The sequence below is a fragment of the Eretmochelys imbricata genome, chromosome 12 (genome assembly GCF_965152235.1).
Source record: "Eretmochelys imbricata isolate rEreImb1 chromosome 12, rEreImb1.hap1, whole genome shotgun sequence".
Lineage (NCBI taxonomy): Eukaryota > Metazoa > Chordata > Testudines > Cheloniidae > Eretmochelys > Eretmochelys imbricata.
The window spans coordinates 32,970,489-32,987,557 of NC_135583.1; the positions used below are offsets into that span (position 1 = coordinate 32,970,489).

Genomic DNA, 17,069 nt, shown 5'->3' on the forward strand with positions numbered 1-17,069 from the left:
GCAGGGATGAACCCTTTAAACTAAACGCGAACAGCCCAGCACGGCTGGGTTTCCCCTCACCCCCACCGCATGGCTCCAATCAGGCTCACTCACCAGAAGTGCTTTCTCCAGGGTCATGGTCCAGGAGCATGCCTTGGGAGTGGGGGGCGGCTATTGGCTCCAGCGTTAAGAATAGTTCCTGGCTAGGGGGGAAAACGGATTCCCCACTTGCCGCCTTTGCACTGTCCTCCTCCTCTTTGTCCTCCAATAACTCATCCTCCTCGCTCCGTGCAACTCCCCCCCTTGCAGGTGTCCACGGACAGTGGTGAGGTAGTGGTGTCGTCACCCCCCATAATTGCATGCAGCTCACGGTAGAAGCAGCATGTATGGGACTGTGACCCAGAGCACCCATTCGCCTCCCTGGCTTTTTGGTACGCTTGCCTGAGTGCCTTGATTTTTGTACGACTGCTCTGTGTCCCTAGAGTAATCTCTTTCTGTCATGGCCCTGGAGACTTTAGCATATGTATTTGCATTCCTTTTTTTGGAACGTAGTTCTGCCATAACAGATTAGCCTCCCCAACATGCAATGAGATCCAGTACCTCCCATTTGGACCATGCTGGAGCTTGTCTGCAAATCTGGGACTGCGTGGTCTCTTGTGATGGTGGACTGTGCATGGTCGCCTGTGATGGTGGGCTGTGCTGATGGTCACCTGTGCTGATGAGCTCGCCACGGTGACAAACAGGAAATGAAATTCAAAAGTTCCCGGGGCTTTTACTGCCTACCTGGCTAGTGCATCGGAGTGAACAGTGTTGTCCAGAGCAGTCACAGGGGAGCATTCTGGGATAGCTCCCGGAGGCCAATAACGCCAAATTGCATCCACGGTACCTGTAACCCAGAACTGTGATCTCGATTTTAGCGCTACTCCACTTGTCAAGGTGGAGTACGGAAACCGGATTAAAGAGCCCTTTAAATCAACAAAACCAGTTTGGTTGTATGGATGGACTCAGTTTTATTTTGAATTAACTAGGCTAATTCCAAAATAACCATGTACTGTAGACCAGGCATCAGACTCCTTGGGACTGATTCTCAGTGACTTCCTTCCTGGCCTTTGGGAGGTGAGGAGAAAAGGTGGTTTTAAGCCATCGTTGTGCTCCCCATTTTCTGGGACTGTGCAGGGACCTGTTTGGCTCCTGATGTAATTTAGATCAGACTCTGCTTTATGTTCTGCTTCCCCTGCTCCCTTATTTGCCCTGTGCAGTATACTCTGGCCATGCCCTCTTCACCAGGGCAGGGAACAGGACCAGTGGAGAGCCTTATGTTGCAAGAGAGGCTCTTTGCACAGGGGGAAATGGGTGTAGTGTGAGAATCAGGCCCCTTATCTTTCCTCCCAAATGCTCTCCATTCTCTATCACTGCTAACAAACCCATTACTCAACCTTTGATTCCTCCCCTCTCAGGCCCTCACTGTTAAAATCCTTGTGCTTCTTCACTAATGTTACAGACTCCAGCAAAACACCTTTATTTCCATATTTAGAAGCTGTTTTGTGTTAATGTATTATCCTTTATTTCTGGTGGATCCCACAGTGTGTGAGGTGTCTTCCAAATGGAGAAGAAGGCATGATAACTGCCTTGAGGAACTGTGCAGTGTGAAGGCAGACCTGTGGGAAGACTGCGAGTAAGGATAAAAGGAGTAATATCCACAAGGAAGCAAGAGCTGTCATAAGTAATGAAAGCTACATTTTACGTAAAATAAGCATGTAAATATTTTCATTGCTTAATCAGCTATTAGGAGGTGATTTATACATATTATGGGAACAAATAGGTCTCTGACTTCCAAGGTAATCTCATATGAAGTTGTATAATATTCAGTTGTACAAGGAGTCTTATCGTTCATGTTAAATGTAGTCCCTTGGTTTGCTCTGCAATCACATGATTTATATTGAAATAGTTCTTTGACGGGAGAATTTCAAAATGAACAACCCTGGAATCAGCTCAGAACCTAATCTTGAAACAAAAGCAGTGAAGTTAAAACTCCTTTTAAAAAAAAAAAAATCCCTAACCCCACTTCACTCAAATCACACAACGGTTACAACCCTTGTTTGTGAAGACAGCCATTTGTCATTCAGAGAGGTGCCCTTTAGCTTACTTTCCAACAGTCTGGTCAAAAAATTAAAACACAGAGCACTGCACTGATCATTTTCTGCTAATTCTTAGAATGGCACAAGCTTGTATTCCAGAGAGAAGGATGTGATCAGCTCTGGAGACTTTTTTTTATTAGCTTCTAAAAACAGGATCACAGTAGCAGGTGGAGATTTCTTTTGCTCTTTCCTTCAACATTGTCATATGGGCAAGGATCCCTATCTAATCAATATCTAAAGTTTCTCAGAATCCCTGGGATTCAGGTGGGATCAGACAATAACCCCCTGCCGAACTAATCTCTTGTTCAATCATGAGCAAAACGGCAAATGAATTAGTTCTCTCTGTCCATCAAAGGAGCTGAGATTAAGAGTTAAGTGTGGAGAGGGAGGGAGAGAATTATAGTATTACGTGCTAAGGATTAAAGAACAGCTATCAGTCACCAGCAGCTGGCTGGAGGTGCACTTTGGCCCTATAAATAACAGGAAAGAACTGTTCTCAGCCCAGTCAGAGGGGATACCACAAGAGCAACACCAGCTGTGCAGCAGATATTCAAGAAGTTTAAGTGCAGCAGACATGGATGTGATCTTTGGTAGAAATAAAGAGGAGCACCCAGAGCCCATAAAGGCAGAGGTGAAAGGTAAGGAAAATCTCGTCCAAACTGGGTGGGTATTTTTGTGTTTTCAAATGAGTTAATCTAGCACTTGTTTCCCCAAGACAACACTGAAAAGGGGAACTGCTGGGTCTAATGAAAGGGAGACTATGAGAGAGAGGTGAATGGCTGTTTAGAAGATTGAGATCAGATCGAATTTCTATCCCCTATTTGCAGGACTTTTCTCACTTTATGGACATTTTTGGATGTATGTTCCTGTAAGTAAGTTTGAAAAGGAGTCACTGAAACTGGTGGTTCCCGACAAAGTCAGGTAGATTCAGATCTGGTGCCACCCCCCTTCCCCCCCCTTTCTTTGTCCTTTCAGTTTCTCTCTTTCTGTAGTCCGTCACTAGCCTTTAGTCACTTTCTCCATGTTGCAGTTCAGAGAAGTGGCTGACATTGTCATTTTCACTTCCTGGAGTCAGAGCGGAACACTGTAACTGTTTGTAGAACTGTTTCTAAAGACAAATAGAAAGGCAGACATAATTAATGCCAAGTGGCTTTATTACAAAGAGAGCAGAACAAACCAGAGAAAAGAACGGTTTTCCTGAGTCAGGATAATTTAAAGTCATGTGATTTAAGTGGGTGATTTAATGAAAAAAAATATATATATTTGTAGAATGCATTTTGGGTGAAGGTCAAGGTTCCTTCCCCACTCTGAATTCTAGGGTACATGAAATTCTTGGGTAACCTGCATGAAAACCCCACTAAGCTTATTTTTACCAGCTGAGGTTAAAACTTCCCCAAGGTACAAACTATTTCACCTTTTGCCCTTGGACTTTATTGCTGCCACCACCAAGCGTCTAACAAATATATAACAGGGAAAGAGCCCGCTTGGAAACGTCTTCCCCACCCCCACAAATCCTCCCAAACCCTACACCCTCTTTCCTGGGGAAGGCTTGATAAAAATCCTCACCAATTTGCATAGGTGAACACAGACCCAAACCCTTGGATCTTAAGAACAATGAAAAAGCAATCAGGTTCTTAAAAGAAGAATTTTAATTGAAGAAAAAGTAAAAGAATCACCTCTGTAAAATCAGGATGGTAAATATCTTACCGGGTAATCAGATTCAAAACATAGAGAATCCCTCTAGGCAAAACCTTAAGTTACAAAAAGACACAAAAACAGGAATATACATTCCATTCAGCACAGCTTATTTTATCAGCCATTTAAACAAAACAGAATCTAACGCATATCTAGCTAGATTACTTACTAAGTTCTAAGACTCCATTCCTTTTCTGTTCCTGGGAAAAGCATCACACAGACCAAGAGAACCTTTCTCTCCCTCCCACACCTGGCCCCTCCAGCTTTGAAAGTATCTTGTCTCCTCATTGGTCATTTTGGTCAGATGCTAGCAAGGTTATCCTAGCTTCTTAACCCTTTACAGGTGAAAGGGTTTTTCCTCTGGCCAGGAGGTGTTTACCCTTTCCTTTATATTTATGACAGAAGTCATTTCAGTAGATACTGTGTCCATGGTTAGTATTTTTGCCTTGATTTGATTGCCACATTTTATCTCATTCTAAAGAGTTTTGTGATGCAGCGAGGTGAAGAATGATTTATAAAGAGTGCTGGTTGTCAGAACAGCAAGTAGGCAAAAGTGGCACCTTCTGAATCAACAGATCTGCCCCTGGTGTGAATTCAGAATCATGTCTGCTGATGTTAGAGACAAAAACAAGATTTTATTGCTTTTCACTCCTGTAGTCATGGCTAACACAGATAAGGGGTGAGCTGGATTCTATGTTCTCTGGCTTGCAATCCTCAACCAGAATTGCTTAAAATCTCACCTGCAAAATCTTTATTAGTAGAGATGCAGTGCCTCAGAGGACCCAACTTGACTCTCAGATTCCAGGTTTAGGTCATGGTGCAGAGACAATGAACACAGAATCCCACATGCTGATTTTTAAAGTCACTTTTCAGAATAGAACACACTTAAAACAGATGATGGTCCAGTTACTTATTGATTGAGGAAACAAAGAAAATCTTTAAACATTCAGTATTTTTTTCAGTCAGCTATGCACACCTCCCCTTCTCTGTATTTTTCAGTGGCTTCTATTATCACTCACTCTATGTACTGACCTCAGTCTGCATCTGAGGCCTTTATTTGGCTTTCCTTCTTTCCAGGAATTTAACTCGCAACTCACTGTGCTATCCTATTGTGAAAGTAGAATGAATTATATTGAAATTATAATTCATTAAAGAAATGCTGCTTGAAGGGTTTGTTGAAATATAGTTGTCAGGAAGAGAAACATTAAGGAGTGTGAGGCAATGGGTCCTCAAACTAATTAACTTAGAGCTCCTACTGAACTAGGAGATTGGTAAACGTTAGTATGCAAATAAGATATGTATGTATATTTGTCAGTTTCTGCTTTCTTTTGTCTCTTATGTTAAATTGGCTTTGGCTTAGCTGTATAAATAAGTTATCTTGAGCCTCAGAGAGGGGCTCACATCTGGGTGCATCAGCAAAGCGCTTTGCTAATAAACAGAGTGGTCTGACAAATTATGTGAGTCCTGAATCTGACTTTGACAATTTGGAGGTTCCACCGAGATGGCAACCGTCTTCTCTGGGGCTGTGTGACTCCTGACTGTTCTTAGGACGGCCGTGGCAAGCCAGCACCTGGGCATTTGGCCCGAGCGGTCCTCCACCAGAACGGAAGGGTACATGACCACAGTGAAGTCTACACCATCGAACCTGTTGGTTCCCACTCTGTTCTGGTAGGGATCCCGGGATCTGACATCAGGAATATGGTCAGGTAATTATTTCTGTGTTTTGTCCGGACTGAGGACTGTCTTGTCTCTGTGTCTATCCGTCCTCCCTGTGGTGTGTTTGAGTCTGGGTGCCGTCTCCGTCAGGGCATCGGCTGACCAAAGGGTTCCTGTCCCCACGGTCTGAGTGAGTGAAATCTGCACAATCGCAGCCGCACCGCGCCTTGGGTAAAACCCTTGGTGTGAAAGCAAGGGCGATTGAGGCAGTAGCCTGTGGGCTCCTTTTGTGTGTTGCACAGGGCATCGCTCTGACAAACCCAACTTTCCTTCTTGTGTGATTGGTGTGTAAAGTCCTCCTGTATGGGTAACCAGGCGTCTAAGTCGGGACAGTTCCCTAAAGGAACGCCGGCTCAGTTTATGTATTTTAGGAAGAGTCCGGACTCCTGTAAATTTCTGGAAAAATGGTCTAGGTTAAGGGGGTCAGGTAGAGTGGCTACTACCACCACTACGCTTCTGTCCCCAGAAGCCTTTACAGCTATTCTGAGGGAAAATGGGCCCTTTTCCCACAGAAATGGTCTATAAGGGACTGCTGCAGGCAGAGAGAGAATCTGATCAAAATTGTTTGACGATTGGGTAATGTAATCAAAATCACTAAAGGATGTAAGGAGTTTCTATTGGAACTTAACTTGGCTGCTCCTGGTTGTGTCTAGTTGTACAAGATGGAAGTGTAATCGGGGTACAGTTGTGTAAAAGAGTAATCACTATGCAAGGGATGTTAGGCAAAAGAGAATTTTGTGTGTGTGTATAGTGCTAAAATCTGAAGCTGTCTCAGCTATTACCTGAGAATAAACTTGTAGCTTGGTACAGCAGAGAAACTATTGCAAACATGGTCTGTTGCACAAGAGGGGAAACTGAGGTACACCACCTCATGAATTTCATAAATGATCAGTGAGTGGGGTAATTCACTAGCCTGACTATAGAACAAAATAAGGAGAGCCTGGAGGTAATTATTCTGTTTTTCCTGCAATTAGCAAGGAAATTTGTAAAAGAAAGTGGTATTATTATGAAGCAATAATCTGTCCCCACCAGGGGGCTGGAAATTGTTTCTTTTGTTTTTAGACTCTACAAGCAAGCTGGCGCCAGTGGAAGAAAAATTCAGAATACCATGGATCTAGGTTTTGTGTTGTTTGTCTGTGGTGTTTGTCTTGTTGCTAGCATTGTTGTGTTTTAATGAACAGAAAACCTCATGACATGGGTGGGGGATGGCTTCAAAAGGCTGACCTTGGGGAGGTGGAAGGGGAAGATGTATATGGGAATGCAAAAAGCTAACTCAGGAGAATCCCAAAATTCAGCGGCCCCTGTTAGGATCTTGGGACAAAGACTGAGTAGACGTCTTAAAAGACAAACTCTGCAACCTAAAACTAAATTGGCAAAGGGAGAGGTTGATTGTTTCATGCAGTGGTGGGAAGAGGCAAATCATAGGTGGACAGAATCAAAACTTGCCTCTCTCAAAGATTCTGGCTTTTATCCCACCAGATGTAACTCATTTTACTGTTGTTGATTTGTGCTCTGCTTTCTTTTCTGTCCCGGTTCACCCTGACTCCCAGTTCCTGTTTGCCTTTTCTTAGAAGGGGCAACAGTACACATGGACCACACTGCCCCAGGGGTATACTGAAAGCCAGTCATATTTTTCCCAAGCATTAGCCCGAGACCTTGCTGACCTTGTTTTCCCGTCCAGGTCCACACTAGTCCAATATGTAGATGATCTACTCCTCTGTTCATTGTCTGCCTCTGAAACTGACTCTTTAGTGCTCCTTACTGCCCTAGCAAATAAGGGTCACAAAGCTTCTCGCTCTAAACTACAATTCTGTCAAGCTTCTGTCACATACCTTGGCTTTCTCCTCTCCCAGGGTTCCTGTGCACTTTCTCCCACCCTTGTCCAAGCTATCCTTCGCTTTCCCCGACCCTGCTCCCCACGCCAGGTCCGGAAGTTTTTAGGCATGGCTGGATTTTGCAGACAATGGATTCCCCAATATGCCTCCCTTGTAAAACCTCTCCAGGAACTCACTCGATTCTCTGTGCCTGACCCCATGCCGTGGCCCCCTGAGACCAATTCTGCCTTTGTTTCCCTCAAACAGGGTTTGGCTTCTGCCCCTGCCTTAGGGCTGCCTGACTATTCTAAGCCTTTTACCCTTTTCTGCCATGAACAATCTGGGTGTGCACTTGGAGTTCTCACTCAGATGTACGGAGAAAAGAACCGCCCAGTGGCTTATTTCTCTGCCACTTTAGACCCTGTTGCCCAAGGCTTACCCCCCCCCCCCGCCTGCGTGCTGTGGCTGCTGCAGCGTGCCTAGTCGAAATGTCTGATTCCCTTGTTCTCCGCTCTCCTCTTACCCTCCTGGTCCCTTGCTGACCTCACCCTGCTCCAAGACTCTGCCCCAGAAACCGAGAGAGAATCCTGGGTTGCCCAGGGTTGCTCTCTACATCCCGATTCCTTTTGGCGATTGCCTACTGGCACCTTTGTAGCCCCCTTTTCACTCTGCCCATCTCTGGCCGCCCTGCTACACGGTGTTTCGCATGTCGGAAAGGAGGGGATGGTCTCTGCTGTAACAAAGACAGGATGGTGGGCCCCCCATTTTAGCTCTTTTGCAGCCTGCCACTGTGCAGCCTGTACCATTTGCCAAAGCCATAATATTGGTAAACCTGTAAAAGTGGCCCAGGGGTTCCGGGGCCTGCCTCAAGCACCGTTCTTGCACAAATGCCTAAGTGTCAACAATATGAATTTATATTGGTTATGGTATGTTTATTCTCTGGTTGGATTGAAGCCTCTCCTTGTCGCAAGGCTGACTCACTGTCTGTTGCCAAATGTTTGTTAAATCTCATTATGCCTGCCAGAGGGAATTCCTGCTACTCTGTCCAGTGATCGGGGTACGCATTTTACTGGACAACTTGTTCAACACCTGGACTGTATATTGCATATCAAACACCTATTGCACTGTCCCTATCACCCACAGAGTGCAGGTGCAGTTGACAGACGAAATGGTGCACTTAAGAATAAGCTTGCTAAAATTTGTGACTTTACAGGATTAAGCTGGCCAGTAGCCCTTATGGACATGAGATCCACTCCATCCCAAAGGCATAAATTCAGTCCCTTTGAAATTGTTATGGGACGCCCTATGCGAGCTATGACTACCATTACTCCCGTTCCAGATTTGAACTTGACTCACAGTGCACTCCTTCAGTATTGCAAGGGACTAATGCAAGCTGTAAGTCACTTCCATTCACAGGTTCGAGCCGCCTGGCCCACGGAACCCACCTCCGACGCTTGCACAAACTTGAGCCAGGTGATTGGGTCTATGTACTGCGCCATCATCGAAAGCACGCCTTGGAGCCCCGGTGGAAGGGTCCTCATCAGGTACTGCTTACTACACAGACGGCTGTTAAACTATCTGGCATCACAGCGTGGATACATGCTTCACAGTGTAAGAAGGCACTATCCCCAGAGAACCAATCATCACCTCAGGACAACGCAGAGTCAATTTTGACTCCAGAAGAAGGTGTAGAGGAACAGTCTGCAATACCTTACAATCTACGCTCTCGTAAGGGTTGCCAGAAGCAGATGACGAACCAAAAAAAAAAAAAAAGAAAAGCAGTATCGAGCCTAGCGCCTGCTGGGCGTAAAACCGTGACTGCGGTTCCCTCAGTTGAGGCTGTCAGAACCAGAAGAGCCTTGACTCCAACATGCGCCTCTGCCTGTTCCTCGGCTGCTGGTATCTCACGGTCTGGGGAGACCACGATGACAATTCTTTTATCCAGCAGCAGGTGTGGATAGCTCAGACCCTTCATATTTCTAATTGCTGGGTCTGCAGCCACATCCCAGCCCACTCTCAAACTGGTGTTCCTGTCCTGGCTATCCCACTCAAGTCCCCAGACCTCACTGGAGGGCCTCATCAGTTTAACAAAATATGGATCAGCAATGACACTTGGGAAGCGGTGGGAATAAATGCATCTAAATGGATAAGTGTGGTGGAGGGAAAAGGTCATTGGTGTTGGGTGTGTAATGGGACAGGGCTGGATCTGGGGAAAAGCCTTTGCCTTCAGCATATTGTGGCCAATGGTGTATGGGATTATTCAAACAAAACTAAAAAGTGGCGGGCCGGGTATGGAGATATGAATTTTTTTCTCAACCTGGGATCAAACAGAGAAATCAATCTCATGTTCCCCCTACAGTAACCTTAGTGAAAACAATACAATCTTTCAATGTCATGCAAATAACACCACTCCTCGTAAGGAGAATTACCCTGTACCCTTTGGGGGATACTCCTCCTCCTTTGCAAACACCTATATGACAAATGGGTGCAACTGACCCTTCCCGGCCTTAATAGGCCATCACTGGGTGTGTGGGACCAGAGCTTATACCACACTACCAGCTAATTGGTCAGGAATCTGTTATCCCGCCCGACTCTTCCCACAATTCCGAGTGCTAGGAACCTTCCCTCGAGAACGCCTCCGCAATTTCAGGCGAAAAAGAAGGGACTTAACAGATGCCCAATGGTATGTCAATAACATAAGCCCCTTAACCTGGGAAGAGGCTATTGGCAGTTCCTTCATACCATTAGGGGGAGTAATACATCATGCAAAAAGGCTCCTAAGGTTACGAGCAGTAGTTGAAATAATGGCAAATGAAACCGGAGAAAGTTTAAGAGCCCTGGCCAAAGAAACAGGGGCAATCCGACAGATGGCCCTCCAAAACCGTCAGGCATTGGACATAGTGCTGGTGGCAAAAGGAGGGACTTGTGCTCTCATTGGAAAAGACTGCTGTGTGTATATACCAGACAACACCAATGAGGTAATAGATCGTGCTAGCCACTTAGAACAAATCACCATATCTTCCCCACGAAGAGCCAAGTTCTTTATGGAAGTGGCTAAGTAACCTTTTCAATTTCTCTGGCATAGGAAACTGGTTGTTTCAGGGAGCCCTAACTCTCTTGTTTGGAATCCTAATAATTTTTGTATGTTTTCAGTTACTATCCTGTTGTATTGTGTCAGGCATGCTACACAGATAGCTGCCCCAAACCAGAGTGCTAATTTGATGATTTTAAATATCACTGATGAACAAACAGATAAAAAATGATTGATATGTGGAACCCAGTCATTGTTGGTCATTGCGTAGCTTGATCAAAAGGAGGGATTGTGAAAGTAGAATGAATTATATTGAAATTATAATTCATTAAAGAAATGCTGCTTGAAGGTTTTGTTGAAATATAGTTGTCAGGAAGAGAAACATTAAGGAGTGTGAGACAATGGGTCCTCAAACTAATTAACTTAGAGCTCTTACTGAGCTAGGAGATTGGTAAACGTTAGTATGCAAATAAGATATGTATGTATATTTGTCAGTTTCTGCTTTCTTTTGTCTCTTATGTTAAATTGGCTTTGGCTTAGCTGTATAAATAAGTTATCTTGAGCCTCAGAGAGGGGCTCACATCTGGGTGCATCAGCAAAGCGCTTTGCTAATAAACAGAGTGGTCTGACAAATTATGTGAGTCCTGAATCTGACTTTGACACTATCTAATAACATGCTAATTTAACATGACTTTACCACTGTAATGTCTGATCACTTGCCAAACATTTATGGATTCATCTTCACATCGCTCAGGGGACATAGGAAAATATCATCTAGTCTTTGCAGATGGAGGGGAAAAATCATCTCACTAGGGCCCTGATCCTTAGGTACTTTAGGCATTACTCTGCTCAGCATTGCAATGTTTGACCTGCTGCTCAGTGGGATCTTCAGCCATGAGTTAGGCTCCATTCCTCCTAGTATAGCATCATAGAATATCAGGGTTGGAAGGGACCTCAGGAGGTCAAGTCCAACCCCCTGCTCAAAGCAGGACCAATCCCCAACTAAATCATCCCAGCCAGGGCTTTGTCAAGCCTGACCTTAAAAACCTCTAAGGAAGGAGATTCCGCTACCTCGCTAGGTAACCCATTCCAGTGCTTCACCATCCTCCTAGTGGAAAAAGCTTTTCCTAACATCCAACTTAAACCTCCCCCACTGCAACTTGAGATCATTACTCCTTGTTCTGTCATCTGGTACCATTGAGAATAGTCTAGATCCATCCCCTTTGGAACCCTCCTTCAAGTAGTTGAAAGCAGCTATCAAATCCCCCCTCATTCTTCTCTTCTGCAGACTAAACAATCCCAGTTCCCTCAGCCGCTCCTCATAAGTCATGTGGTCCAGCCCCCTAATCATTTTTGTTGCCCTCTGATGGACTCTTTCCAATTTTTTCACATCCTTCTTGTAGTGTGGGGCCCAAAACTGGACACAGTACTCCAGATGAGGCCTCACCAGTGTCGAATATAGAGGGGAATGATCACATCCCTTGATCTGCTGGCAATGTCCCTACGTATACATCCCAAAATGCCGTTAGCTTTCTTGGCAACAACGGCACATTGTTGACTCATATCCAGCTTCTCGTCCAATGGCTGCCTAGCCATTCGGTCCCCAGTCAGTAGCAGTGCATGGGATTCTTCCATCCTAAGTGTAGGACTCTGCACTTGTTCTTTTTGAACCTCATCAAATTTCTTTTGGCCCAATCCTCTAATTTTGTCTGGGTCCGTCTGTATTCTGTCCCTACCCTCCAGCGTAGCTACCAATCCCAGTTTAGAGTCATCTACAAACTTGCTGAGGGTGCAGTCCACGCCCTCCTCCAGATCATTAATGAAGGTACTGAACAAAACCGGCTCCAGGACCGACCCTTGGGGCACTCTGCTTGATACTGGCTGCCAACTGGACACGGAGCCATTGATCACTACCCATTAAGCCTGCCGATCTAGCCAGCTTTCTATCCACTTTATAGTCCATTGATCCAGCCCATACTACTTTAACTTGCTGGTAAGAATACTGTGGGATCATAATTCATGAGGAGAGAGTTTCGTGTATGGAAGGGATCTTCAGAATCTGGACGGCTGAGCAGGAAGCTGCCTAAACTAGCCTAGAGCGGTATGCTGAGGTGAGGGGTAGAGAGAAAAGAGGGGCTTAGGCACCTAAGTGGCTGACCTCTGCTTGGGAGCCTCAGCCGCAAATCCTCTCCTGGAGCTAGGTGCCTAAGACAGGTCATCTGCTTATGTAGCCCATGGACTAGCAGTTGAAACAGTGTGTCTGTCTCTCACCTATGTTTCCCAGTGCCCCAGGCTGCCTTTTGTGCAGAAGCTTTGCTGCACCTCCATGCATCAGTGGCTTTCTTCTGTTGCAGGGCGCTGGTAGGAAGCAAATGTTAGGTGTGCTCAGAACTTGCCTACTTGACTGGCCTTTGCTGGCAAGATAGGCTTTCCCCCGCCTAGTCTGAGAATCCTGCTTCAGGGCTTTGGCTTGAGCTAGGGCTGCAAGCAGCTCATTACCTGTGGAGTGGCTTCAGTGCATAGGCAGCTTTGCAAATGTTGACCGGTGGAAATTTAAAAACCTACAAGGTTAGGCAGCAGCTGAGCAGCAGATCTGAAAATGTAAGTGGTGCCAAAAGGGTGGACTTAAGATATATCTACACTGGTTAAAAATCCCACGGCAGCGAGTTGCTGTGTTGGGCTTGCTCTAGGGGACTAAAAATAGCAGTATAGATGTTCCCACTCAGGGGTGGGTCTAAGAGCCTGGGCTCCAGCCTGAGCAGGAATGTCTACACTGTGATTTTTAGCCCCGTGGCGCAAGCCTCACAAATCTTGTTACCCAGGGTTCTTTCAACCCAAAGCTCTTGGTAACTTTTACTCTGTGCAAGGTGGTGTCAGGAAATAAATCGGGGAGACACGGCCGTCCAACCGATAGATGGCTGGCACAAACAGAACAACACGAGTGCTTTCACTTAAAGCTAAACTTTACTTAGTCTCAAGCACTTATACACACGTCCACAACACCCCCAACCCTTGATAATTACCAAAGCTGAGTGTGGCTCTTGAGTGGCACAGCGGCAGCCTGTTTGCCGCTGGGGAACACAAGATGCATCCAGAGGGAGAGTCCAGTCCTGAAGAGTCCCACCACCTCAAACTTTTCCCCCTTATTTATACATTAGTAATAGAATGACATGTCCCTTAAAGCAACTTGTTAAGAAAGCAGTTTCAATGGTCAAGCGAGAGGTTCCTTCTGATTATCGATTAACCAGGTGTGGGTTTTTCCGGAGTTTGAAGCCTGGAGGCCCCAATAGACATTCCTGGGACACATTCTGCTCTTCTAAAATGCTTGTATCAGCAACTTCAACACAATTCTTACCAGGACGGCCGGAGGGGGCGGGGGGCATACTGTCCTCTCTGTGGCACCCAGAAAACTCCCTCCCCTCCTGCCTTGGTTAAACTGAGACTGCTGAATGGCCAATTTACAGCTTGCTGACTTGGCTGCTTTTAGCAATAAGCCATAGTGGTTTCAGGCACTTTACTGGTTTGCCAAAGTCTCCCCGTACAATCTGAGTCAGTTGACCCAGGCTCTGAGACGGGCTGACATGGGTTTATTTTGCAGTGTATCTGTATCCATATCCTGAAAGGTATTTAGGTGCCTATATACACCTTGAGGTGCTGGAATACCTTTAAAATATGGCCCTGGGTTATGTGTACAAGGTCATGCAGGAAGTTTGTGGCAGAGTTAGAAATTGAACCAGGTATTCTAAAGCTTTATACAATACCTTAGCCACAAAACCATCCTTGCCCCATTATATATGCCACTGAAAGAGTTTTGTCTTTGTTGTTTGACTCTCCAGATATCTTTAGAGTATTTTTAATCTGATGTGAGAACATGTTTTAATTAGGCCTCTCTTTTAACTTGAATCTAGATGTTCTTTGAATTGCAAAGATGATTGCCGTTTCTTATGTGAAATATCCAAGGGCAGAGCATAGCTTTACCAAGGCCAAATCCTCTGCCGATCGACAAAGCCCCAAATGCTGCAGAAATACTACCCTTTTTTTTTTTTTGGATGCATGGTAGGAAAGGCAGGTTAGCCTGATCCTTAGGGGTATGAGGGTTGTCTGGGACATGGCCAGTGGACCAAGTTCATTGCACAGATTCCTGTTCCAATGCCCCATTTAGGGTTGGGGGGGGCCCACAAAGGGCCACAGTCACCTAGACTGTCTTTGGAGACTGCATAACCTGAAGTGTTCTGTTGTGCGAATAAGAGCGTTAGATAAAATTCCTATTCCCAGATATTTATACTGGGCTACTTCAACTAAATATACTACTGAGCAAAAATGTTGTATTGTATCTAACTTGAATAGGCTGGATCTCTTACCATATGTCATTTCTTGAGTACTACTACTCCCTCTGAACACTCTCTTGTTCACTCTCTTACTTTATCATCTTCCCTTTCCCCATTTATCTTCTACAGTGCTCTTCACCTTTTAGGTAATTCTATGCATCTAGGGCCAAATCTTGCTCACCTTACTCCAGAAAGTAAATCTGTTCTCTCCACTGGGACTACTTGTGTGAATAAGGCCAATGAAGTTTGTCCCGTGAAGTTTGTATAGTCTGTAAATATTTTAATCATCAATTCGGCTGGGATGTTGGCAAGCCTTTCCGTTCTTGAGTGATTTCACAGCTGTCTCCACTTCTTCACGCAGTATTGGAAAGTCATCCTCCTCTGTTGAATCTGGGCTGCCTAAGACACTAGGATCTCCATTTGTCTGGTGGTTGTATAGATCAGAGCAGTAGTTTGTCCACCTATTGATGTCCCTTTCTTCTGTAAGACTGTTCCCTTCTTTGTCTTGATGATTTATGGAATTCGGAGGAGAAATAGTAATAGATATACTCACCAAGATCTGCAACAAGATTTGGCAGACCAGTGAGTGGCCCTCCACGTGGACACAGTCACTAATCATCTCTCTGTCAAAGAAAGGCCACCTGCAATTGTCAAAATTACCAGACCATAAGCTTAATTAGCCATCCCAGCAAAGTGATGTTGAAAGTCATATTGAACAGATTGAAATCACAAGCAGAGAGCATCATCACTGAAGAACTGGCTGGCTTTCATGCTGGAAGAAGTATCACAGAACAGATTTTCAACCTTCGTGTTCTATGTGAGAAGTACTTACAACACCAGCAGGACATCAGCCACGTCTTTGTTGACTTCAAGAAGGCATTTGACAGAGTATGGCACGAAGCTTTCTGGGAACCATGAAGTACAATGTTGGTGGTAGCTTATTCTTACCGTTAGACAACTGTGTGCCAAGGCCAGCAGTGCCGTTCTCGTCAATGGCACAATAGGAGAGTGGTTTCGCACCACGTTGGAGTCCAGCAAGGCTGCCTTCTTTCGCCCACACTGTTCAACATCTACTTGGAGTGGATAATGACTGATGCCCTAGATCACATATGCACAGTCAGCTCTGGGGGGAGAACAATCTCAAATCTTCGGTTCGCTGATGACGTTGATGGCCTGGCAGGCAGTGAAGATGAACTTGCCAACCTTGTGAAACGATTGGATGAAACCTCCTCAAAATACGGCATGGAAATCAGTGCAGAGAAAACCAAGCTGATGACAGACAAACGTGATGGGATCAGCTCACATATCACTCGGTGGACGAGCTGGAGACAGTGAAACAGTTCAAGTATTTGGGGGCAGTCCTCACTGATGAAGGATCCAAAGCAGAACTTCTGGCAAGAATTGCGCCAGCAGCAGCAGTGGCAAAGCTAAGGCCAATTTGGAGGAGTAAGACCATCTCCCTGGAATCCAAACTGAAACTGCTGCACACACTGGTCATCTCCATTTTTCTGCATGTGTGAGAGACATGGACCCTGTCGAAGTTTGACTCAGACTCACAATTTATCAGACCACTCTGTTTTATTAGCAAAGCTGCTCTGCTAATACATTTAGAAGTGAGCCCCCCGAGTGGGGCTTTTGTCTCTTAATTTATACAGTTTTTGGAGAACAAGTTACAGAGAAGTTACAGACAAAAGAAGATTTTCGTCACCACCCTTCGAGATCCCTGAGACCAGTCACGTATCTTCAATTACCTGCCACCCTTAACAATCTCCTTTAACAGCTTCCAGTTAACTTAACTAATTGCCCTTCACACCTTCCATTCTGATGCCTGCTTCTTAGACGTGCTGGCTCTATCTTAATTGCTTCTCCATTCAAAAGCTAACTGTCCCTACATGTGCTCCCTCAGATACTTTGTAATGTGTTTTGGCATGCCCTCTCATATACAATGTATCCAGCATGTCCCCTTATACAATGCTATACTTATACAATGTTATACTTCCACAATCCCCCCTTTTGGTCAAGGCTACGCCCATGACCAATGACTTACTGGATTCCATACATCAATCGTTCTTTTTCATTACTTTCACTGGTGACATTTAACAACATTAGATTAGCACTCTGGATTCCCCAGACCCTCAGGACACAGTAGCTGAGGATTAAGCTTCTCAAAGGACACATGTTGGAAGCAGGACCCTTTCTGGTTCCGACAACCCCTTTCGAGGGAACCGCTGTCATGGTTTTACGTCCACTAGGCAGCAGGCGCTAGGCTCACTACTGCTTCTTGTTTGTTGGGTCCTGCTGTCTGCTTACCCTCTTCTTCTGGCAACCCTTACGAGAGCGCAGATTGTAAGGTATTGCAGGCTGTTCC

General features: G+C 45.3%; 1 protein-coding gene across 2 annotated transcripts in view; it reads left to right on the forward strand.

The window, feature by feature from the left end:
- Positions 1-2,628: 2,628 nt before the first annotated feature.
- The window catches only part of BCO1 (beta-carotene oxygenase 1), a 44,493-nt gene continuing 30,052 nt past the window's right edge, over positions 2,629-17,069 (forward strand). Inside the window, exons 1-2 of one of the 2 annotated variants that reach the window (XM_077831309.1) lie at positions 2,629-2,755; positions 5,303-5,518. Coding sequence is in view for 1 of the 2 variants with exons in the window: in XM_077831308.1 (XP_077687434.1) it covers positions 2,692-2,755 (64 nt within the window). In the remaining variant the exon portion in view is untranslated. The remainder of the gene's footprint in view (positions 2,756-5,302; positions 5,519-17,069) is intronic. The other variant, XM_077831308.1, reaches the window with a different exon arrangement.